Source organism: Ursus americanus, chromosome 14 (assembly GCF_024610735.1).
Source record: "Ursus americanus isolate L20-20 chromosome 14, mUrsAme1.1.p, whole genome shotgun sequence".
Classification (NCBI taxonomy): domain Eukaryota; kingdom Metazoa; phylum Chordata; class Mammalia; order Carnivora; family Ursidae; genus Ursus; species Ursus americanus.
Window position 1 is genome coordinate 63,575,225 of NC_142140.1, and position 24,631 is coordinate 63,599,855.

General features: G+C 52.7%; 2 protein-coding genes across 4 annotated transcripts in view; both read right to left on the minus strand.

The window, feature by feature from the left end:
- Positions 1-44: 44 nt before the first annotated feature.
- On the minus strand, positions 45-9,857 carry MFSD6L (major facilitator superfamily domain containing 6 like). Its single transcript, XM_045797275.2, has one exon. It carries the CDS (start codon positions 9,710-9,712, stop codon positions 7,952-7,954), a length of 1,761 nt encoding a protein of 586 aa, XP_045653231.2. The 5' UTR covers positions 9,713-9,857; the 3' UTR covers positions 45-7,951.
- Positions 9,858-12,789: 2,932 nt separating this feature from the next.
- Positions 12,790-24,631, minus strand: part of PIK3R6 (phosphoinositide-3-kinase regulatory subunit 6) — a 54,714-nt gene continuing 42,872 nt past the window's right edge. For 2 of the 3 annotated variants that reach the window (XM_045797272.2, XM_045797273.2), the window contains 6 exons: positions 22,336-22,423; positions 21,998-22,068; positions 21,376-21,466; positions 20,441-20,556; positions 14,027-14,139; positions 12,790-13,434 (listed from right to left, as the gene is read on the minus strand). In XM_045797272.2, coding sequence (XP_045653228.2) covers positions 13,281-13,434; positions 14,027-14,139; positions 20,441-20,556; positions 21,376-21,466; positions 21,998-22,068; positions 22,336-22,423 — 633 coding nt within the window. In that variant the 3' untranslated portion in view covers positions 12,790-13,280. Of the gene's footprint in view, positions 13,435-14,026; positions 14,140-20,440; positions 20,557-21,375; positions 21,467-21,997; positions 22,069-22,335; positions 22,424-24,631 lie in introns of those variants that run through there. The other variant, XR_015726772.1, reaches the window with a different exon arrangement.

A 24,631-nucleotide genomic window follows, 5' to 3' on the forward strand; every position in this document is an offset into this window, starting at 1 on the left:
TCTATATTCCTTGCAATGTGCAGCTCTCGACGTCTCTGCTGGCCTTTATGTGTTTTTTTTTTTTTCCATAAAGTTCTTATTTTGAAGTCTGGGTTTCTAGGGTTTACTCTTGGTTCAGTATAATTTAGTGGTGAACCAATGGTCAGTCCAAAGGCTTCCCCAAATCCCTTGTCTATGTGTCTCCCACCCTTTTACAAGCGGAGCTGTGTCTGAAAGCACACATCACACTTCAGTTTACAAAACAGCTTCAGCTCCCACTTCCTGAGTGCGCAGGGCCTGAAGGGCAGCCAGAGGTGAGTGACTAGGGCCTTCTTTCTGAGGTCTCTCCCAAGCAGGCACACTGGGCCGCCTTCTAGATCCTCAGGAACACGTTGGAGCTTTTCAAAGTCCTCTGTGGTTCTCTAGTTATCCAGAGTTTACTTTTAAACTTTTGTTGGTGTTGGCCAGACTCTTGCTTCCTCTTACCAAAATCACAGGCTTTGGCAGCTGATGGGTGGCCAGCAGATTGCTATTGTTTTTGGAAGTGCCCTAAGTATAGTTTTTATTTCCCCCCTGAGCTGAGCTGTGAGTCAAATAAAATAGAGAGCCACAACACCTTGGCAATGAAGGTTTCCCAGGTAGCTGCGAAAGTGGACAAAATATTGACTGTGCTCTAGGAATGGGGCTCTTAACAGAGCTGCTAAAGAAGTCAGTCTTCTCCATTAGCATTGAGACTGTTGACTTTTCATGGCTACTGGGCCACCAAGCTGCGGAGGGAGAGAGGATAAGAATAACCCCAAGTTAAAATGTGACAGGCACCACTGTCTTATTGAAGTTCAGTAATTTCTCTTGGATAGATGATTCCCAGTTCGTTTGGTGGCTTTGGCACACTTCCAGAATTCTGAGATGGTTGATTTTGGTTGTTTGGCCAGTATTTCTGTTGTTTTTATGGGAGAGTGGTTCACCAAGGTCCTCACTTTACCATTCCAGAAGTCAATCTCCCTTGAAAGCATTTTTAAAGGAGAAGTACTTCAGCAAGATGGGAAATGAATCCAGGATGGAGCAATGAGTTATGCAAAGTAAAGGAGAGAACATAGCTTAGAAAAGTGTAATATTACTTAAATTAGCAATGCATCCCTCCTGAAAAAAAGTATATTACAGATAACTTAGAAGTAACACCCTAGGTTGGAAGCATGGCTGGGGAAGGGGTATGGGGAACTGGTGGGAGGAGGAAAGACTGTAGGGTGATGGAACGTGTCTTGTTTAAGGAAACATCTACAGCTGTCAAGGTTAAGAAATTGACAGGGGAAAGAATAAATATAAGTAAGGGTCATAATATATTAGGGTTAACTATGAGAAGGGTATAAATAGAATGTATTATTTTCTACAGAATAATTTGATCTTAGCACCAGAAAGCAGAAAAATCCAAGGAAGGAAATTTTGAACTATTTCAAAGATGGAAAGGAGTAGAAAGAAAGCACAACAAATAGAAAACACAAAATGATGCAGCAGAACTATGTCCTAAAATAAAGTCAATAAATTTAAGTGAGGATGAGTCAAACTCACAGATCAAAACACAGAGATTTTCTGATTAGATATAAGACCAAGATACAATTATATATTGTTAGCAAGGATCATATAAGCAAAATTGGAAAGCCAAAGGTTAAAAGAGCCTGGCACGTTAAGAAAAGAAATACCTCCAGGATAGCAATTTTAACATCAGAAGAAAAAAATGAATTTAGGGTAAAAATAAGGGACCAATGGAGAGGTTATATACTAATAAGGAATAATAAATCAAAAAGAAATACCAATCATAAGCAATAGGCACCCAGCAATGTAGCCTCAAAATACATAAAGCAACAAAGAGCTAACATGGGGAAATGGATATATCAACAATTATATTTGGAGGTTTTAGCACAACTCTTTCAGAATATGATACAGCAAGCAGACCCAAAATAAGAGGGATAGAATATTTGACTAATACAATTAATAATCTTGAGCTAAAATGTACGCACGCGTGTGCACACACACCTCTTTATACCTAACGAACAAAGGAAATCGCCACATATTACAAAGGATGATGTTGGCTACACTTTCCAATGAAATAAAGATACACTCTAGTAAAAACAGAACATTTAAAAATCCATATTCCTAGGAAAAATGAAAACTATCTTTGGGCTAAAGAAGAAACGACAAGGAAAGTCACGACATACTTGGAACTGAACTGCAATGTCAAAGTTTGTACTAAAGCAATACATAAGGGAAATTAACATTTTTGATATTTATTGGAAAACAAGACATACTCAGAGCAAAAGAGATGAGTAGGTAACTCAAGGGGGAAAAAGCAACAGAGTAAATTCACAGAAATAAGAAAGGAAGCAACAAAGCTAATGCCGAAATGAAAAGAGAAAACAAAAACAATGGACAAAATTAACAAAACCCAAAATGGGTCTTTTGAAAAGTCTAAACACAAATCTCTGATAAAAGTAGCTAAGCAGGGGCGCCTGGGTAGCGCAGTCGTTAAGTGACTGCCTTTGGCTCAGGGCGTGATCCCGGCGTTCCGGGATCGAGTCCCACATTGGGCTCCTCTGCTGGGAGCCTGCTTCTTCCTCTCCCACTCCCCCTGCTTGTGTTCCCTCTCTCGCTGGCTGTCTGTCAAATAAATAAATAAAATCTTTTTAAAAAAAGTAGCTAAGCAAAAAGGACTGTGTTCAGCTAAGCGTGTGTGGCACTTTTTGGGTCATGCTTGTCAACTTGACAGTTGTGAGACAGCTGTTTCTCCTCTAAGGAAAGAAGAGGAGGAGGCGGAGCCCCTAGAGGAGGCGGAGCCTATGCCCAGGAAAGCAAAGACTTCCCCAGACATCCTGTGAAGGTAAGCATTTCGCTTGGACGCAGTTGCTGCTGGGAACACAGTTTGGGTAGAGGAGAGAGAAGAATGAGTGTTCAGTAGGCAAGCAGCGGTTTCTGTCTCAACAACAATACACCAATGCATTTGAAAACTTGACTAAAAAGGATACAGAAAAACGTGAAAGGTCATATGAATAAACAGAGAATTGTCTAAGTGCCTGTATACAGGAAAACTTGTTCTACTGACAGCCCACGACAAACAGTTCTACCATTCGTTGGCCAGGTGAGTCCTATCTTATATGAGTTGTTCCATAAAATAGAAAATATAAAGGTGAGACTCATATAACCATAACAACAAAACTAGCTAAGGGAAGAAAAAGCAAAGTGAACATTTGTGCAAAAATCTTCAATAAAATAATTGGCCAGCCAAGTCCAATGATGTGGTTTTTTTTTAAACACAATTTATCAGGGGTCATCTAAGAATTCATGGTTAGTGTGAAATTCACCACACAAATGGCCTAGAGAAGAAAAATCACATGTCCTTCTCAGTAGATGCAGGAAATTGATGAATATGTCATGAAAACGCGGAAGAAAAGGGAAGGTTTGTCTTTTTTAACTTAATAAAACCTTCAGCAGACATCATACTTAGAACTTTAGAGGCATTCTTTTCAAGGTCTGAAGCAAAACGAAAATGGTTGCTTTATCATTGTTATTCACTGTGGTATTAGAAGCCCTTCCTAACACACTCCCTGCCTGGACAGTTGCAATGGTCTGCCCAAAATAGGCAGCCCAGACTCCGAAAGCTCCCCCCAACTCAGACCTGTTGTTCAGAAGGCAAGTGGCAAGAGAGGGTCGAGAACTTTCAGTGCATCTCCGGTGGCTGGTAAAACCTCGCCAGTAGCAGAATGATGTTCAGACAAAGGACCATGGGATCTGCCATGGTCGGATCTGCGCTCAAGCCATACTCCACCAGCTAATAGTCATGATGTTGAGCAACTAAGTCAGTTAAGCTCTCTGAGACTCAGTTTCCCCTGCTGTTAAATGAGCATTAGCGTTGTGAAAATTACAAGAATTACCATATGCTGGTATTAAGCCCAGAGAGAGGGAAGGCACAGTTCAGCCTATGAGCGTTCCCCTTTCCTAGGGTTAACAGTTAGGGTATCCGCAATATGGATCCAACCCAAGTCTCCAACCTTGTTGTCCATGATTCCTCATACAAAATCCACCTGCAGACTCAGTGTCTCACCCCCGCCATGTCTCTGCCTCTGATCCTTGCTCCCCGGCAAGGAATACACTCTCCACTTATCTGAACCAGTTGTAACATAGAGACTCACAGCGTGGTTCAAACAGACCTCGCTTTGAACTTAGTTAGTTCACCTGGAAAATGAGTTCACGCTCTGATTTAATGGGACAAGCTTCGCCAAGTTCTTAGCAAGGATTCTCAGGATCCTTGCCAGTCTGGGGGTGGGAGCCCAGACTTGTCCCCAAGCACCGACTCTGCTCAGTTGAAAAGGTCACACAGAGAACTACCCATATTGGCATGTTCCAAAGTATCGTCCAGGAAATACTAGTTCTGCCAGACAGGGATTGGGGTTGCTGGGAAGGAGGCTGTGGTAGCACATGGGTAAGGGGAATTACGGAGCTAACCAAGTTTGTTGACTCCAGGGCTTTACGGAGCCTTCATTGCCGATATGTGTTGTAAGCTTCTAAGAGGTGACAGCCGTTTATGCCATTTCCCCAACTAGTTAGCCAAGAACGCTTTTTATTGCCTTCCACTCCCACCACACTAAGACTGAGTGTTCTGGAAAACTCACTGGGAAAATAATGGTCTAAGTAAGCCTGAGCGTAAAGGTTAATGGCTCATTCAATGTTTGCTTTCCTCTTACTTGGAACCGGGATATGTTAGAACTCAGTATCTCTGATAGCCCTAAGGCTGGGAGCTAAGAATTTCGTTCACTTTTGATTTTATGAAGCCTCACTGACCTCCCGGAGAGTTAATAGAGTAAAAGTCATGCCTCGAGTCTTCGTCGAGGACTTGGACTTGGTCCTTCCTTCCATCATGCCTCGGCAAAGAAGCACCAGTAAAAGCCATGCACACGGGAGCTCTCCTCCCAGCCCTGTCTGCCGCACAAACCCTTTGCCCCAGCCAAACTGTATTTCTTGCCATTCCCCAAGTAGACCCCATGCTTTTCCCACCGCGGAAACCCTGTTCACCCGTTCCCGCTGCCCGCAATGCCCTTCCCCAAGGTACCACCCTCTCTCTGCCTGTTAGCGTGGCTTAAATGTCATCCCCACGAAACCTTCCTTGAATTCCTGGGTCAGGAATGACCTGTCCCTTTCCTCACTCCCACGGCGCTCTGTGTGTGGCTTTTGTCGCGATGTCCCGTGCTGGCTTAGGTATGTGTGTCTGTATGTAAGTGAATCTCCCCATTAGACCATTAGCTTCTTGAGGGGAGGGTCTATGCATGTTATTCATTCTTGAGTTCCCCGTAACAGGGAGCCGTAATTCTTTACAAACAGAGGATTGTCACGTATTAACTAAAGAGCCCAACACAAATATCTCAGTACCCTCCCTGTAAAATCTTTCAGATCCTTAAATTGTCATGTCACTTACCTCCTTCTCCTCCTTCCTTCTTCAAACCGCACTTCCGAACTTCAATCCTTTCTTAAACCAAGTCCTGTTCCTCATCTTTTTGTTTACCGTAGGGGGACACGCCTGCATTTGTATTTTGATATTATTGTATGTTCTGTCTATGAACGGAGTTCTGTCCCCTGTCCGGGAGGTTTCAAGTGATAGCGGTCTGAAATCTTAATGCTGGATTTCCCTCCTCCTTTTCTCCGGTTCCTTGGCCGTAGAGCATGGTGATGAAAGTCTTGGGCTCTGGTGCCGGCTGGATCCGAGTCCCAGCTCTGCCACTTCCTAGCTGTTGACCTCCAGCAAGTTACCGAGTGTCAGTTTGCCATCTGCAAATTGGAGATGGTGACAGTGGCTGCGTCCCAAGGTCGCTTGGAGGGTTACGTGAGACAGCGTGTGTCAAGTATTCAGCACAGTGGCGAGCACACGGTGACCGCTCGGGGGTTAGGGTGCATTTCCTCACGTGCTAGAAGCATTCCCGGAAGGAGCGGGAGACAGACAGGGCTGGAAGGGGCAACCGAGTGGACCAGTGCTCGGCCAGCCACATCCCAGTCCCTGGGAGATTGCATGAAAAATACAGATTTCTGGGTGCCAGCCAGGAGGTCTGATGGAAACTAGGAACCTGACATTTTGATCCTTTGATCTCTGACATTCCCAGATGACTTGGATGGACAGCGGGGCTTGGGAACTGTGGCCTCGCAGAAAATGATCAAAATTGGGGGTAAAGAGATTAGGGCTCTGGTGGTGTTTCTGCCAGCGACCCAATGTGTGACTTTTCCGAGACTCTGTCTTCTCCTTTGTGACACGCAGATAACAAATTTGATGGATTCACAGGGTTGTTGGCAGGGAGTGGAATTGCTAAAGCCATTTATGCGGGGAAACTGGCTTACTGCGCAGGGAGGAACACAGACTTTGCAGCGAGACAGGCCTGGATGTGAGTTCGACTTCTGATACTGTGCTAGATGTTTTTAGCTGACAATCTGACATTCAGCCCCCTCTTCTTCCTCAAACAACGTGCTTGGCGGAAAATATTCCACCTCCTAGACTCCTTTGCAGTTTGGGGTGGCAGAAATCTGCCGAGGATTTCTGGGAAGGTTTTTATTTCCCTGATATACGCGCTCATTCCTATTTCTCCCTTTGCCCTCTTCTTCCTGCCTGGAACACGGATGAGAGGCCTGGAGTGTGGCAGCCATCTTGTTATCATGAGTGGACAAATATGGGCTCTACGAGCTGAAGGTGATGGGAGCAGAGGGATGAAAAGATTTAGGCCCCTTGTGGCATTGCTGAGCAGCTGTACCAGCTCTGGACTGCCTACCCCTAGACTTCTTATGTGAGACCAACGAATCCCTAATTATTTCAGGCAGAGGTTAATTTTTTTTTGTTGGTTATTTATACCCTAAAGCTTCTCAGGGAAAATTGAAAAAGAATAAATTTCCTAGAACCGTGTCTGACCCAGTGGACATTCATGTGCTTGTTCCCCTTCTCCAGCTATGACACATTTTCACATTTGTAAAATGAGTCCCTTCTAAATCCAATATCCTGTACTTACCTGATTATATGAGGTAGAAGACGTGGTCTCTGGCATCTGACTTCTGGAATAAAGGGCCCTTTCCTGGGGAGTGGGAGGGTTGGAGCAGTCACCCCACCGAGTGGCTAAGCACAGGCACGAATGTGGACCACCTGTGGCACCCCAACCCTACGGAGGCTGCCACGCCCGAATCAAGCAGTTGCAAACAATCCCCATGAACTTGTGCGAGGCGGAGCGTGCAGGAATTGTGCCCAAAGACATGAAACTGTCCTTGTTCAGATATAAGTACGGAAGACAATTCTAGGGATCCCACCCCCAGGGACACACACATCTGAAAGCAAGAATGAAAATGTATTAACCTGAATCCCTGCTCCCCCAACACCGACTACATTGCCCAGCATTTGCTCTGATCGGGAAACCCAGGTACCTGGGTGTGAGTGTGGGCACCTGCTTGGCATTCATTCCCATTCTTACCTGCGCACAGCATGGCCTCTATAGGACCCATGGCAACACACGTGACTCACCAAACAAAGCCAGCTGCCCCCTCTGCCAACTGGATCTGCGGGTCCCCACTGCGTGAACACTCCAGCCGTGGCTGAGATCAGCAGCACCAGCATCAGTACCGTTTTAAGCTCTTGCAAACCTTATACGCCCAAACATGGTGAATACAAAGGGCACTTTTTTTTTTTTGCAAATGTATTCTTCCTCCATTATTTAAAAAAGATTGAACAGCAAAAAGTTAACTCTCCTTTTACCGTAAAAGTAAAGAAAATCATGCAATGAGGTGATCCCCGGGGTGGGGGTGGGGGTGTTCTGCACAGACTTGCTCGCTCGCTCTCTCCAGACTCCCTTGCAGCCCCGGGGGGCGGGACACAGGGTGTGTCCTCGGCAGGTGAGTTCTTGTCCAGCCGCCTTGGGTGCCTTCCTGGGGATCGGCGCATCTGGACGTTCTCTCCGCCCTTCTATTCTGAGTCCTCTTCCCTCATGGCCCTCACCAGCCAGTCCCGCTCCGTGCCCTGCTCAGAGTCGCTCATGTCGCTGGCCTCCATGACCAGCAGTTTTGAGTAGTTGATTTTCTGCTCTTGGGGCAGTCTGGGCTGGACGGACAGGAACAGAGCCAGCCAGAGCAGCAGGACCACGCAGCAGGCCTGATACAGCACAGCCAGGCTGAAGGACGCCACCACAAAGCCGCCCACCACGCTGCCCAGGCTGGACCCTCCCCTGTAAAGGTGTCCTCGGAACATTACACCCAGAGGTCTCTCCGTCCCTGGAGTGGCCAGGTCCTCCACGGAGGCCTTCACGGCCCACCACAGGGCCCCGCTGCCGGCGGCGCTCAAGATCTGAGCAGGGAGGACGGACCACCAGCTCCAGAGGAAGGAGTAGTAGAGAAGCTGAGCGGCCAGGCAGCCCAGCCCCAGCCCCACCGTGCCGGCCCTCGACAGTTTTCGCAGCAGCGTGGCTTTGAACGGATGGAGTAGAATCTCCCCCAGCAAGCCCAGAGCCACCGAGAAACCCATGACCAGCTCGCTGCTCCCGTGGTCTTTCATGTTCCAGAACAGAAAGTTCTGCACCGTGCTGGAGGCGGCGCCTATCAGAAGCACGGTGAGGGCTAGGAGAATGAGCCGGGGGTCACTGCGCACCAGGGACAACGCTTTGACAGTTTTGTGGCTGGGCTCCCGCCGCCTGCAGACGGGCACGGGAAAGGCAATGCTCACCAGGAAAGCCAGGGCGCTGACGAGCGAGTAGCCATAGAAATGCAACACTCCACGGGAGCTGTTTGTCATCAGGACGCACTCCAGCTGCCCCACCAGGGCTGCGATGCCGCACACGCCTGCCGACTCGCCCAGCAGCCTCCAGACCCACAGACTTCGGTAGCGGTCCGTGGCGTCCACAAAATCCAGGTATTCATAAAGGCTGTCGTCTGCCACCTGCTCCAGAGGGGCGGCCAGCAGCTCCCAGAACACCAGGGACCCCAGGGAGAGGAGGAAAGTCCAGCGCAAGCCTTCCAAGGAGAGGCCAAGGGCCCGGGCATTCCCCTGGGCTGCTGACAAGTTGGCTGGACTCCCCGGGGCTGTACCCCCAGCAAGCAAAGGGAGGGCCGTCCTGCGCGCCTTAGAAGCACCTTCTCCAGGAGTATCCTTCATCCCTGAAGTGACCGGCTGGAGAACTGGGGACGTGGTCCTGGCTCCTTCCACGGAGCGCACGGCGTAGCCAGGCGGCCGGCCGGATGATTCGAGGACACTTTCCGCCGGTGCCTTTCTGAAGCCAGTGGCGTCCAGCGTCCCAGGACTGCTCTCGGCTGGGGGGCTGGGCGCCCCGGCCGCGGGGCTCGAGGCGACAGTCACAGTTCGTGCGGTCCCCAGTGGCAGGGCCGTGGGGGTGGCGCCGTCGCTGGCGTTACAGGAGCGGGGCGGATCTTTGTCCAGCGGCGGCACCAGGACCATCAACAGGCTGGCTCCCACCGAGCCGAGCAGCGAGCCCATCAGAAGCACCCTCCTTTTCTGGTAGCTTTTGGCCAGGAAGGCACAGAAGGGAGCCCAAAAGGCCGCGATCAGGTGCTTGGTCCCCATCAGGATGCCCACCCAGGGCGCGGCCAAGCCCAGCTGCCTCAGGTAGAGGGTCAGGAACGGAGTCACGCAGGCGTCCCGGACGCCGCACACCAGGTGGAAGAGCCTGGCCACCCCCAGCGCCCTGCTAATGTCCCACTGGGGGTTGGCGCTCATGGCGGCCCGGCTCCGTCAGTCCCGAGCGGGCGGGGGGCCATGACCCGGGAGCCGGGCGGGGGCGCGGGGAGTCGACTCCGGCCTCGGGCGGCGCCGCGGTCACCGGGTCAACGGCCGCGCCCCCTCCCCGCCCCCCGCCACGTCCGGCCGCCGGCCCGGAAGTGGCCCCGCCCCTGGGACGCCGCACCTGGGGGGCGGGGCCGGCGCACCTGCTGGCCGCACCTGCCGGTCCCTTGGCCTCCTGCGGCCGTGCGCGCGTGCGCGAGGGTGGGGCCTGGGGCCTGTTGGGTGCGCTCCACGCCAGGCCCCGGGTCGCCCGCAAACCTGAGTTAGTTCCTTGAGCTGCCTCGGGCAAGGAAAATTGAGGGGCGGTGGGGAGGAGCGGGAATGGAATTTATGATAGGGGCTCCCTCCTTCATCTTCAGGTCTTGACGCCCCCTCCTTCGTCAAGGACCGCCCTGTTACCTTCAGGGACCGTCCCTGTCCACCCTCACTGACAATTCCCACCCCCTCCTCTGCCTTATTTTTTTCCGTAGCTCGCCTCACCACTCAGTACTCCATGGGTTTCTATTTCGCGTGTTTATCTTGTTTCCTGTCTGTCTCCATCAGAATCAGAACTCCAGGAAGACGGCGGGCCTTCCTATTTTTGTCCCTGGGCATAGAGCTGTTTCGTCGGATGCCAGCTGCTCCCGGAAGAGGCACTATAGGTGACAGTTTTCTTGAGCGGAGACGATCCCCAGGGGGCGGACAGCTGAGGGCTGTCTTGGCCGGGCGCCCTGCGCCCCAGCCTCCCAGCCCCTGTAACAGTATGCATGTATCGGAAAGTTTTAATCTACACCTATGGGTGCTCTGTGGTCCAATTAGGGGTACACCCTCCAGAGACAGCTAACATATAATCCAAAAAAGCTGCACTCCAGACGCAGCGAATCCCAGCACGTCCACAGTCTTAGATCAACCGAAGTGGTTTCACTAATTAGCCTGATAGATACCGGCGAAATTTCCCTGGGGAAATTAGTGGTGTCCATCTCACATGGATTGATTATAATTTTGTTGGAGGCTTTTCCTCCTTGGGCGAGCATTTACACGAATCTAGAGATGCCAGTGGTCCAGCCCTTTGAAATGGTGTTGTAGGCTTTATTCTCATATGGTCCAATATCCAGCTACTGATAAAGTGAAATTTTCATGCAAGGTGCACTCAGAGCACCTAGTTTGGCTGGGGTTGGGGTTGAGGGGGATGACGGCTTGCCAACGCCCATCTGAATGTGTAGCAAAATTTGGTCTGCAACTTGCTTTCCATCGTGAGGGGGTAGAGAGATGACTGCAGGAGGAGCCCAGAGATCTCACCTAATTTTAACAACTGGTAAACCTGGCAAATGTTTACTCAAAGAACCTAGTAACTGTGTGAATGCCAAAATCGATAGGAATCCGTTTATATCCCGCCAAGAGCAGAGAAATAATATCTAGCCTCCTCCAGGTAAACTCACTCAAGTTCAGTGATATCAGTCATTTCTGGCTTAAAACCACTTCCATCTCCCTGGGGACTGCCCCTAATCCCTCTCTCCCTGGGTTCTGGGGTGGGGGGCAGCTTCATTGCTCCACTCCTCCATCTTCACTCTGTCCAGGGCTGACGTCCATAGAGGGGCAGGCACACTGCCATACTGGTGTCCTTTGGACCCATCTGCCTAGACCCCCCAGGCAGCCCCTCTTACAGGGAGTCTTCCAGACTTGCCCCCACTCCCCAAGCAATGAGGTCAAAAGTAAAGCACCTACCTCCATAGTCTTGGATCCCCGAACTTGAGAGGAATTCTTCCACACCCACCCACCCTCCTGGGACCCTGCTCTCTCCTCTGTTGCTTTCCCTCCTACCCCCCCCCCCCCACCTTGTCCTAGGGGTGGGGCTAGTGGTTCTGTATCACTGATCTTCCCTATTTTACACCTGGATGTAAGTTTTGGAACTCAGAAGCCAAGAATTTTTGTGTCTTTAATATCAGGCTCCTCTGGAACTATTTGCTCTGTTTTGGGACAGGGCCGGTCAGAAGTCCCTAAGTCCACGTGAACGGGGAGAGGGGTGGGCAGACAGAACACACCAGTAACACTCCATGGAACTCTCAGCTGGCCTAAGAGGACTCATTAGATCACATATGGCCCTGGATCTCTATTAAAAGCCAAATGTCGCTACAAATGGCTAACAGACACATGAAAAAATGTTCAAAATCATTAGCCATCAAGGAAATTCAAATCAAAACCACACTGAGATACCACCTTACGCCAGTTAGAATGGCAAAAATAGACAAGGCAAGAAACAACAATTGTTGGAGAGGATGTGGAGAAAGGGGATCCCTCCTACATTGTTGGTGGGAATGCAAGTTGGTACAGCCACTCTGGAAAACAGTGTGGAGGTCCCTTAAAAAGTTAAAAATTGAGCTACCCTATGACCCAGCCATTGCACTACTGGGTATTTACCCCAAAGATACAGACGTAGTGAAGAGAAGGGCCATATGCACCCCAATGTTCATAGCAGCAATGTCCACAATAGCTAAATTGTGGAAGGAGCCGAGATGCCCTTCAACAGATGACTGGATTAAGAAGTTGTGGTCCATATATACAATGGAATATTACTCAGCTATCAGAAAGAACGAGTTCTCAACATTTGCTACAACATGGACAGCACTGGAGGAGATAATGCTAAGTGAAATAAGTCAAGCAGAGAAAGACAACTATCATATGATTTCTCTCATCTATGGAACATAAGAACTAGGATGATCGGTAGGGGAAGAAAGGGATAAAGAAAGGGGGGGTAATCAGAAGGGGGAATGAAACATGAGAGACTATGGACTATGAGAAACAAACTGAGGACTTCAGAGGGGAGGGGGGTGGGGGAATGGGATAGACCGGTGATGGGTAGTAAGGAGGGCACGTATTGCATGGTGCACTGGGTGTTATACACAACTAATGAATCATCTAGCCTTACATCGGAAACCGGGGATGTACTGTATGGTGACTAACATAATATAATAAAAAATCATTAAAAAAAAAAAAAAAGCCAAATGTCGCTAGGTGTTAGATAAAAGCAAAAGTGCCTTAGTGTGCCTTTATTGAATCTGACATTTTCCTCTCCTCCAGGAGAGACACCTGCCTGGGCACGCAGGGCGTGGGCGGTGGCTGGAGGGAGGGAAAGGAACAGACTCAGGAGAGAGGAGGTGCTTTAGCCCTGCTTCCCATTTCCCCCCAGGCCATGGGGCCCTGGACAAAATAGCAGCTCTCACTTGGGTTTTAAGGGGCGAGGGGGGAGCTTGAGTGGGAGAGGTGGGAACTAAAAATGAACGAAGGCGTGTGGACATTTGTGCACGGAGCTGGGTCCTGCTTGCGTGTGTGCAGCTTTCCTGGGAGGGGGCCCTGCTCCATCACCTGCCACAGCTGAGCTCCCTGTGCTCCGGTCACTCGCTGGCTCCGACTCACAGGCCTTGTCCCGGCTGCTGGTGTGAGTGTTTGGAGGCTGGCGGAGGTAGTGTATCCTTCCTTTTGGTCTGGAGCTCTCGGACTCGGCACTTCTGCCGCCCCTTTGGGCTCACTGGACGATGCCGGAGAACGTGTTGATGGGCATCAGAAGGGGCTTGGGCTTGGCTTTGGTCCTGTCCACCTCCGGCTGGTGTGAACCGAGCCACGGCGCCTTGGACTTGTGCGCCCCGGAACACGGCTCTGGGCAGGGAGCAACCTCGAATCTGTGGGCGGAGAGAGGCCAGCTCGGGAGACCCATCTCTGCGGTCAGATCTGCTGGGGCCTTGTGAAGACAGCCCCTCTGTTACAGAGTATATGGGAGGAGGCCTCGCAGAGAGAGGAGGGGGAGTCAGGGCAAGGAAAGTGCACCCAGGTGGGGGTGAACACTGGGAGAGGAGGTGTGCCTGCGTGGGTCCCTCTGTGTATGCTGTCCTTACCCAAATACTCCGCCTGGGGTGGGGGGGGGGCAGAAACCTCCAAGGGTCACATTAACTGGGGCACAGCAGGCCACAGAAGGTCAGCCTGTGTCAGAGGGGTCAGTGTCGGCACAGGGGGTTGGACCTGTGGCTGCGGCCATGGGCTGAGCATATGTAGAGGAAATGTCCAGAAACATTAATACCATCGGCTGCCCCATTCATTTTCTCTTCTTCCTGGATTCCCAGGAAGTCACGGGGCAGTGGCCTCAGTCCACACCACCAGGTGGACCACACCTGCCCGGCCCCAGGGTCTGCCTCCGACAGGTGTCTTGGACTAGAGGCAGGAGGTGGCAGGGGCTGGCTCCATGGGGCACGGAGCGGTGGCGAGGCCCGGCCTCACCTGACCACATCCCTGTATGTGCGCCGACTGTCCTTGTCCAGCAACAGTGTCAGGAGCCTCTGGTCCTGGCTCTGGATCTGGATGGTGGCTGTCCGGAAGGTGTTTGTCACTGTCTACAACAGACAGACAGCTCGTGTGAGCGTCCCCTTCGCGACAGAGGGCCTTGCCAACACCTCCTGCCCTCGGCGGTGTATTTCCGCGGTCCGGCCCACAGGGTCCCCAGCTCTCTTCTGCAAGGGACTCGGAGCCGTGACAAGTCTGCAGAACCCGCATCTGGGCTCCCCCGGCCCTTGGGTCTCTCATTTCTGCAATTCTTCTCCCAATCTGTTGTCCTAAATTTCAAACCACTGGGAATGCTGTGGCTGGTGCTTGCCAGGTTACCAAGGTGCCTCAGCACCCCCATATCCCAGGTGCCTATGTTACACGTGCACTGTTGGGGGGGCAGTATGTCAGGGGTTCTAGGAGTCCTGACCGCCCTTCTCAGAGTGGATTACATACAAAATTATGTCCCTGGGAAGCGGCCAACTACCCTCGTGATGCAGATAGGGCCTGTATCTGTTTGTATCATGGAATCATCTAGGAGCCAGTTACAGGTGGGGTGTTCAGAGGGCCTTTCCGGGTGGTCGCCCCCCCCCCCCCCAGACAGCAACTTTGGGTGGTTCATCCCCACAGCATTCTGAGGCTTTAGAATTCTTGTTCAAGAATTTTCGAACTCTTGCTGCTCATAAGAATCACCTTTCCAAAATATAAAATTAGAGAGCCTGAGGCGGGGGGTTCGATCCCACCACCCTGAGATCATGACCCTGAGATCATGACCTGAGCTGAAACCAAGAGTCAGGCACTTAACCGACTGAGCCACCCAGGCGCCCCCAGGCGCCCCCAGGCATGGGCATTTTTAATAAGCTCCTGTGCAGGACTGAGAACCACGACGCTGATTCAGCTTTTTGCTGTAGGCTAAGCTGGGGGTGTCAAGCATGTCTGGGCATTTCGGCTGAACTGTTATTGGGGCGGGGGTGGGCCAGCCAGAAGTCTATGGCAGAGAGTACAAGAACCCAACCCCCCCCCCCCCCCCAGGAGGAAGGCCAGAGCCCAGACTCTACAGTCAGACTGCCTGGATTCTGGTCTCGGCTCTGCCACTTATTAGCTGTGCGACCTTGGGCATGTTTCTTAATCTCTCTGTGCTTTTAATTCTCACCTATTGAGAAAAAAACAAAACCAAACATGGTAGTAATAGCGATTACCTTGTAGGATTGTTTTGTGACGATTAAAAGGGAGAGAATATACCAAGTGCCCCGGACACAGTAAGCCCTGTATTTCTGTTGGCCCGTTGTTACTCTCCTTCTTAATTATAGTCATGCAAGAAGGGGCCAAGCATGAGTAGCGGCTTCAGTTGTCAGAGGGGATGGAGACCCCATTGTGGGTTCTTTTGCTGCTCCGTCTGTCTCCCAGCCCAAGCCCCCTCCCGCCATCCCTCTATCTATAGACTCCTAGGAGTTGGAACAGGGGGGTTGTGAGCAAAGGCAGAAAGCCTTAGCCTTGCTAGGACAGAGGGTGACAAAAGGGGGGGGGGACTTCTCCCCTGTTGTGCATTAGGACCCACGGCAGCATCGGGGCCTGGGGCCCTCAGCTATGGTGGGCAGTTGTGGTCCATGACCTTCCAGAAACACCTGGAGAGGCTGCAGGGAGGCTGGGGTCCTGTGCGGGCCGGGGAGTGGGGAAAGCCAGATGCATTATGATAGCTTAGGGGACCCCACCTGAACTGACCCCTGCTGGTGAGGGATATCCCGGGTTCCCTTAGAGGACAAGACTGAGGTCCAGAGGGATTGACTATGATCTTCTAAAGCTTTCACAGTAGTCGGTGTGGGACCCAGCTCCCTGACTCCCGATGCAGTGCTCTTTCTCTGTGTCAGGCCGCTCTAGGTAACTCCCAGCAGGATCTGGGCTTCCATGACCCTGCCCTCCAGGTCGCCAGAGCCAGTCCGCGGGCCTTCGTCCACCTGCGTGCCCTGCAGACAGATGCCTTCATTTCCCCTTTGTGGTCTGCTTGCCTGACACACGCAGACCTGGCTGGCTTTGGCCCCCGTGGGAGACCACAGGACTCTGGGGTTTCATTCTACAGGTGCAACCCTGGAGGTCAGTTAAAAGGGCCAGCCGATTTTGCAAAGGGTCTCGGTCTCAGTTCATCAGGAGTTGTGCAAGAGGCTGCCATTCACAGTCCACTGTTGGGTGGCTGCCTGCCTCCCATGCCCCCAAAGCTCCAATCCTACCATTCCTGCCTTATTTCCCACTACTTTCCTACATCGAACTTCCAATCTGGCCAGTATCGTCGCTGCCTCTTAAACTCACCAAGCCAACCACAACGAATGCCTGTGCTCTGCTGTTCTCCAAGCGGAGAACACCTTCACTCTAGCTCGCCACGAACCTCCCCCGCCCCTCGCGTTTATCATCCGTCCATTTGTGCAGAACACGTACGGACCGGCCTGGGTTCCGAGAGCAAAGAAGGGCTCCTGGAATCTCCCCGAGTAAGGCAGTGCGGGGGTGAAAGGGAACTCGATGGGGCGAGAAGTTTAGATTTCCCAAAAGCCTACAAGCAGGTTGTTTAGAGAGGTCACTGGAAACAGAAACTGTCGTTAGGGAACTGACCTGGAAAGAGGAAATGCACGAGGGTAAAGCGGTCCACCTCGGACCTCGAGGCTCCCGCACAGAGCTGTCCAATAGGAAGGCACGTTTCAGCTCAGTGCGCAAGACCTCTCAGCCAATCAGAGCGCTCCTACAGTGGATGGGCGTCCCAGAAATAGTGCACTCAGGTTGGGGTGAGGTCCTGGAGACTGGAGGGGGGGGGGGGACACACAGACTAGAGGCAAACATCCGGGAGCTCCGGTGTGGGCGAGACAGCACGCGGAATGCTCAGAGCGCTGGGGAGAATGGGGAGGACCCGGGGACGAGGGCACTCGTAGTCCATCGCTGTAGAGAGATCATGCCATTCACGGTGTTACACATGCTCCCATGGCTGGGTCCCCAGGGCTGTACGGGAGCACGGAGGGGCCACCGAACTTACCCAGGAGGGGGCTGGGGGGATGGGTGTGGAGGGAAGGGGGAAGAGCATCAGGGAGGGCCTCCTGGGGGAGATGACACCTGAGTTTCAATTTGAAAGAGCTATGAAAAGAAGATGGGGAAGAGAAAGGTAGGACCGGGTTTCAGGCCATGCACAGCGCTTAAGCAAAGGCACAGACGTGTGTCTGCGAGAACACGTCCCCATGCTGGGAGGTCAAGGGCCTGCAGATTCTGGCTGGAGTCGCAGACGGAGCGGAAGCGGAGCCACGCTGGGCAACACTGAAGAGCTTTTCTGCCCTTCTGTCCTGGAGAATGGGAGATGACAGAGGGATTTTAAGCACAGACAGGCATGCCCGAGTTTTATTTTAGAAAGATCCCTCGGGCAGAGATGTGGACCTAAGGAGCATTGCAGTGGCATCAGGGGGACCAGCTAGGAGGCTACTGGGTTGGTCCAGGAAAAGGGGATGGTGAAGGTCTGGACCAAGAGTGACCAAGCTGTCCTGATCTGCCTGGGACTGTCCGGGCTTTCGCACAGAATGTCCCATGCCCCGGGAAGCAGTCCTCAGTCCTGGGCAAATTGGGGTGGCTTGTCAACCTAGGTGGCTCAGAAGGAGGGGGATGGGGGGAAGGGAGAGGTTCGAGAAGCACTGAGAGAGGAAACCAGCAGGACCCAGGGAAGGGAGGAAGAGGAGGCCTCTGAGGGGACTCCCAGGATGCTGGCGGAGGTGACCGGTTAATGAAGTACCGTTAAGTGAGAGGTGAGCCACAGCGGGGGAGGGATGAATTAAAACATCATTGTCAGCACGTACATAGCTTTTACTTGGCTACGCACTCTTCTGAGAGCTTTGCACGTGACAATCATTTCATCCCACAGCAACTGGGTGAGGTCAGTGCTATTGCTATCATCCCCATTTACAGATGGTGAGACCGAGGCACGCGCAGCTTGATGACCTCGCCTCACGTCACACGGCTGGGAAATGGCAGAGCCGAGCTCAGAACCCAGGCCGTCTCAGTCCGGTTCCGGAGAGCTCTTAACTACCTGAAAGTACCAGATTTGGTTTCGAAGGTCGTGCGTGTGGGGTGTTGGGGGACGTCTGGTTCATGTGGAGTTGAATACACAGTTAGAAACTCGGGGGGGTGACTGTCAGAGCAGGAGATAGAGATTTGGGTGTCCCGAACACAGCAGACCCCAATCACATACATGGGTTAGGTCGTCCAGGGAATGAGAACAGAAGGGGGCCGTGGATGGACGTTAAGAACAGTAGTTGTTTAAGGAACCAGTTTAGGAAAAAGAGCCCAGGGAAAGAGGCCGAGAAGTCACAATTCAGACATGTAGAACTTTGAGAAAAAGAGGAAAATTTTAAACCTATATTAGAAAACTTGTTAGGACCAAAAGATGGGCGTCTCCAGATTGATAACGTCCCTTAAAGATCCACGATAATGAATGAAAAAAATTCCACCAATGCCTATGCTTGTGGTATTTCAGAACCTTCTGTGAAATGAAGCTTCAGAAGCTTCTAGAAAGGGAGAGAAAGGAATGGTCTTAAACGAAGACTGGGCAGAAGAAGGCATCCAATTTTGCAGTAGCATCAGAAGCTAGAACATTCAGGTTTGAACAAACTGAGATCAAAGGGACGAAATCAAAGCCGGGAATGTGGACAAACCTTCCTTGTTCCGGAGAGACGCAGCAGACAAACATTTCTACATTGCAGATTAGAGTAACAGGATGTGTTTGACCTAATCATTAAGTACCTTCTTTTGCATCCTACAGACAGAAGACACACATGCTCTCTTTACTTATCACAGGATATTTAAAAATTGATCATTTATGGGGCAGTGAAGACAATGCCATATAAATTCTAAAGTTGAAGTTGTGCGTGTCAGACGCTTTGGTCATCCCAGGGGCATTTGGTGATGTCAGGAATCAAGGGGCTTGGGTTTCAACAGCCATGGGGACCAGGGGACAGGCCCAAGGAACTGAAACTGAGATCCCCTTCAAGAACTCTTGAAGGTCATGCTTTCAGCAAAAGACTCGATTAGAAAAACAGCAGCTGTGCTATGGGGTGAGGAGGACGAGGCTCCCCTGGGAATTCCAAGGCACATTCTGCCCTTAGGTGGCTCTGGGGTATACGTGTTCCCTGTCTGCATGGTCTGGGAATTTCTGAGCCTAGAAATTAACTGGAAATACAGTCCTGGGCTGATAATGTCCTGGGGGCTCATGGCAAAGGCAGATACAGAATTTCTTTAGAAGGTCAGGTTTTTTACCCAGATTTCCCACAGATAAAACCCCAACGGGTAGGAGCTCCTAGCTGAGGAGGCATCAAGGAAGTGAGCACCCATGTGTCTCCAGCTCTCCATTGCGGACAGATATACAGAAAAGAGGCTGGACGTTTGCCCCTTGGAATAGCAACATTCATCTTCTCTAGAAAATGGGACTTGAAGTGGTTTTACTTCTTTGTGCTTTTTTTTTTTCATTTCCCCCATATCACTAAACTTTTGTTTATAAGTTAAAACATTATTTTTAAAGGGGAAGATAAAGTAACGTTAAGGAGTGGAAGGTGAGGGGCCCCTGGGTGGCTCAGTCGTTAAGCATCTGCCTTCGGCCCAGGGCGTGATCCTGGCGTTCTGGGATCGAGCCCCGCATCGGGCTCCTCCGCTGGGAGCCTGCTTCTTCCTCTCCCACTCCCCCTGCTTGTGTTCCTTCTCTCACCTTCCCTCTCTCTATCTCTGTCAAATAAATAAATAAAATCTTAAAAAAAAAAAAAGGAGTGGAAGGTGAGCTTTGGTCTTAGTGGCACAGAGGTGACTTCGCCACGGTGGGGTGGGCTGTATGCAGACGGCAGCGGGGGGTTGGGGTGGGTGGGCTGTATGCAGACAGCAGCAGGGGGGAGAGTCTTAGACAAGCGTCTGGAACAGGGTTCAGGTGTAATCATGGGATTCACAGCCCAGCTGAGCAGGGAGGTGAAGTGCAGAGAGCCCATCAGACAGGGAGCATATGGGCGGGTCCTGGGTCAGTATGGATAAGGGAATCCAGGGCAGCGAGGTTAGAAGAGCTGGCTCGATTTGGTCCAAGGTTTGTTGTGCATGAATCCGGCTGCAGGGAAGCCAGAACGTGCACGCAGTGTCCATTTTTGGGCATGTCCTAGGTCCTTGGAGGGCCGGCAAGTGGAGGGCAGGACCTTAACTCTGAGTCTCACTTACGCTCAGCACCTCACAGTTGAGGGGAAAGAAGATTCTTTCCAATTGGAAGACCCGCATCGACAGCAAAGGCTCTGAAGTCATTTCCCTTTCTCTGAACACCCCCACTCCGGGCTCCCAGCCACCTACCCTGTTGGAGCGCCCCTTCGACCCAGTACTTACAGAGAAGGACCTGCCCGCCAAATTGGAGGACTTGACCACCTCCGTCACGCTGACATTCAGGCACGTGTGGTCTGTGACGGGAGCAGCAGATGGTGGGGCGTGGGTGGGCCCTGAACCTGGGAGGAACGAGGTGGGACGTGACCTTGGGTCACGCGGGTCATTTTCCTGGCTTCATTACCTCTCCAGTGAAAGCTGCTAACACGAATAATGCCTATCTCCTAGGATTCAAAGAGCTGACGTGTTTGGCGTAGAACACGGCCTGGCCTCCGACGAAGGTGTTCAGGGACGTGATCCACCGGACGAAACTTGCCATCATTCCAGAAGACCAGAGAGCTAACGGCAGAGCTCATACGTATAATTTACAATAGGCATGTAAATTGGTATCTGTTATCATCCCCATTTTAGATTTGGTAGTTAGGTACCTAGATCGACTATCTGATTATCTATTGGAGAGCTCTAATTAGGTCATTGGCCAGAATTAGATCATTGGGACCAGTGGCGCCTTTTGTGAACTGGAGAGCACCTCCCCGTGGAACGGCAGTCAAAACACAACATCTCCAAACCCAACACAAGTAGCTCTGAGGCCTGACGCAGAGACAAGAAGGCAACCGCACCCCCTCCACGGGGTCCATCCACCTTTCAGCTGGAGTCTCATGGGGCTACAGGCTCGTCAAGCCAGAGGCCGCGGCTACGGTCTGTTCCCCCCTGGTGAGCAGCCTGACGGTGGGGACCGCGCTCATCCAGGTACCCGGTGTCCAGCCCTGGGCCCAGCACCAGTAGGGGCTCAGCCTTGTTCTAGGATCTCAGGGACAGGTGGGAGGCCCGACTCCCCTGGCTCTCCCCGTCTACAGTCACTCGACTGTCATTCTCCTTCTCCCCCATCCTCTCCACTTCTCATGCCTTCTCTGTCCCTCTCTGCTGTCCCCACTCCTCACCGTCAGTGTCACTGGTTGGAAGGGACTTCAGGACCAGCCCAGTGGCCCGCAGGGAACCGGTGACCTCTTGGGCGCGGTGGCTGAGCAGGGCCTGGGGAGGGGGAGGCAGGAACAGTTGGGGGTCCTCAGAAGAGCCCTGCCCTGGGCATCCTCACGTCAACAGTCCTGCTTCCCGCCCCTGCCCTGGCTGAGATTCTTGTCTATGTCACTCGTGTCCAACAAGGGGCTGGCCGAGAAAGGCTCAGAGCACTCTCGGCCCCGGGGAGCACGTTAGTCAGCCTCCCAGACCCAAGGGACTATGTCTCTGATGACATCAGTTCAAGCATCTGGTCGGCCAGGGAGGAAGGTATTTTTGAGTGATGGCACAGCCCATCTGACTTATTCCTTAAGTCAGATGGCCTCCAGGGCTGCATGCAACAACTGTGATCCACCCATCCCTGCAAACCTCTCCAAAGGGTGGGAGAAGCTGTGGGGGAGGGGCTGGGGGAGGGGCAGGTTCAGGAAAACAGGTTGAAGGTTCCTCTGGCTCTGTGTGCTCCCCACCTGCACCGTCCCTGACACCTGCTTCCACCCCGCCGTACCCCCCGACCTCCTCCGAGCACGACCGCCCATGGCCACGCACCTTCTGGTAGCAGATGGACAGCTCAGCCCCTGGGCCCTCGGCTGCGCCCTTCCTCCTGGGTGAAAAGCCATCTGAGGGACAAGGGGAGGAGAGGCTGCGTGTGGGAGCCTCCCGCCCCTCCCGCCCTGCGCCCCACCTCACTGAGGGCGAGCTAAGCTCCTGAATTTGACAGCACGTCCCCCTGGATGGAAGGAAGCACCGGTCTGGGCAGGCTTGGAGGAGCCAAGGGCATCCCGGTATTCCGTGGAGGTGAGGGGTGGGAGGACTTTCTGGAAACAGGGCTTGGGGTGGGGAAAGCTGAGTCAGCCGGCTCTGGGAAAGGGGAGAGAGACGCTCACCTTTGGGGAATTTGGAGTCTTGGATCTTCACCTTCAGCTCGGTGAGGAAAATGTCCTCTGTGGGGTCTTGACTCAGGTCCCTGAAGATCTGGAGGGAATGGGGGGGCGGGGAGAAGGTTGCAGGAGGCCAGCTCTGCCAAGGCAGCTCGCCCTCCTGCCCCAGAGCCCGAGCGTGTGGATAGCTGAACAGTGTCCGGAAGCAGGCGGGGTCCCCCACCATCGTGCTAGTGCCAGATTCTGAGCCGTACCCAGGGATTTCCTGCACCTGTGGTCCACATGTCTCCAGCCACGTAACACATTTCTAAGTTAGGGAAGAAGCTGGCCTTGAACCCTCACTACCTGTAGCCACTACGGTCTAACGGGCAGGGCCGAAGCGGGGCACACAATTCTCACGGGGCGGGGCTGTGTTGGGTGAGGCCCAGAGAGGGGAACCACATTCCTGACCTGCACCCCAAGGCGGGCTGGGATGGAAGGGCTAGAGGGAGCTGAGTCGCTCTTGGGGGTGCCCAGAAATCTGGGCCGGAGGGGCCTCTGAGGAGAGGCGGGCAGCACAGCGGGGGAAGAGTGGCCACAGGATTTTTGAGAGCAGGGATCCCGAAAGAAAAGCGGCTGCCGAGAGTGGGCTGGGAGCTGGGCAGGCACTCACAGCGAGGCCTCGTCCTCCCATGGACTGTCAACAATTTCTCAGATGCCAGCATCCTTAGGGGAGGCTGCTCTGTGACCCTGATGGGTCAAGACAGACAGCAGACCCTGTCACGGTCGCAAACACCGGAACAAACGGAACGCCATGCAGGCCGCGTCCCCCACCCTCCCATCGCAGCAAGCACGAGCAGGGCCGCTGCCTCTCAGAATTGAAGGGTCACTCTGATTTAAGAACGACCGAGATACCCAGTGACAGAACCACTCCCGGCCTCCCGACAGCATCCGAGCCAGGGTATAGTCCCGCTTTGGGGGCGCCCCCCCCAAATCACCCAACTCGAGCCCCACGCCACATGATAAGTTCCTCCTAACGGCCTCTGCCCCTGTTGCCCACGCTGTGCACTGCTCCTTGCGGCTGGGCCCACGTCCGTTAACCCAGCTCTGTGCGGGGGGGGGGGGGGGCACACTCCTGGGGCCTCCGGCTGAAGGCGTCGACCATCGACCATCGACTGTGGACGGATGCCTAAGCTTTCCTTTTATTTGCTGTGCTGAGATGTTTACACCTTTACCTGCGCGAGAGTTCTCCCATTTGCTCCACTTTGTGTTGTTTCGTTTTGTCTTTTGGAAACCCAAGAAAGGGCCCAAATCCCTCATTTAGGTCACAAAGGGGGGAGGTGATAAAGACCCACCACGGGATGCCGAGGGGAAAAGGAGAATTCAGAAGGAGACAGGAAGCGGCAGACGCAGCCCCCAGAAATCTCCGGGGGATGGGGCGGTGCTGGGTCCCCCGGAACACGGAATGGGGACTCACGGAAAGAGCCGTTAGACTGGCACTGGCAGGGAGACCCCAGCGAAAGCTTGGGACACGTGCCCATGTACGTCCAGCGTTGTCGCAGATGTTTGCTGTGGGAATGCGCGCTGGAACTTTGGGTGAACAGGGCACAAGGGACCGAGACCCGGTGGGGGAGGGGGCTCAAGAGTCCCTTTTGTTGGGACCCTACTCTGCACAGGACCACGCTCTGGTCAACCTACGTGACCTCATTTAACTCTCCAGCAGCCCCAGGAGATGGGTCTCAGCCTCCTTTAAGGACCCTGGACACTGAGGCTCGGAGATGTGCGCTGACTTCCCCAAGGTCACAAGCGGCAAAGCTGGGCTGTCATTCAACATCTCAGCCGCTGCTCTGGAATCATCTGCGTGCCTACCTCCTTGCCCTGCCCCGCCCCCACGTCTCTACCATAGTCGAAGCCTCATGAAACCCCTAAGGCCGGCGAAGGTCATAATGCCTCTTTTGTAGGCGGACAGGATGAATTTTAGAGAAGTGGAGGCGCCCATGACCACAGAGCTAGCAAGCAGAGGGACCGGCAAGGCTGTGGACTCTACCGCCTCACACGGCCTCTGACTCCACGCCCCCTGCACGCTCCGGCCAGCCACCACCACACAGATTCACTGCACGACACGTGCACGTACACACACACACACATGCATGGACACACAGGCACACACATGCACACGCACTATTTATTGTGTGAATGGCAGGAGACTCAAAACTCAGATTCAAGGGGCGCCTGGCTGGCTCAGTTGGTGGAGCATGTGACTCTTGATCTCAGGGTTGTGGGTTCGAGCCCCATGCTGGGAGTGAAGATTACTTAAAAATAA

Excerpts from the sequence above, each read along its gene's own strand:
- MFSD6L (XM_045797275.2), bottom strand. The coding sequence starts at position 9,712 with ATGAGCGCCAACCCCCAGTGGGACATTAGCAGGGCGCTGGGGGTGGCC.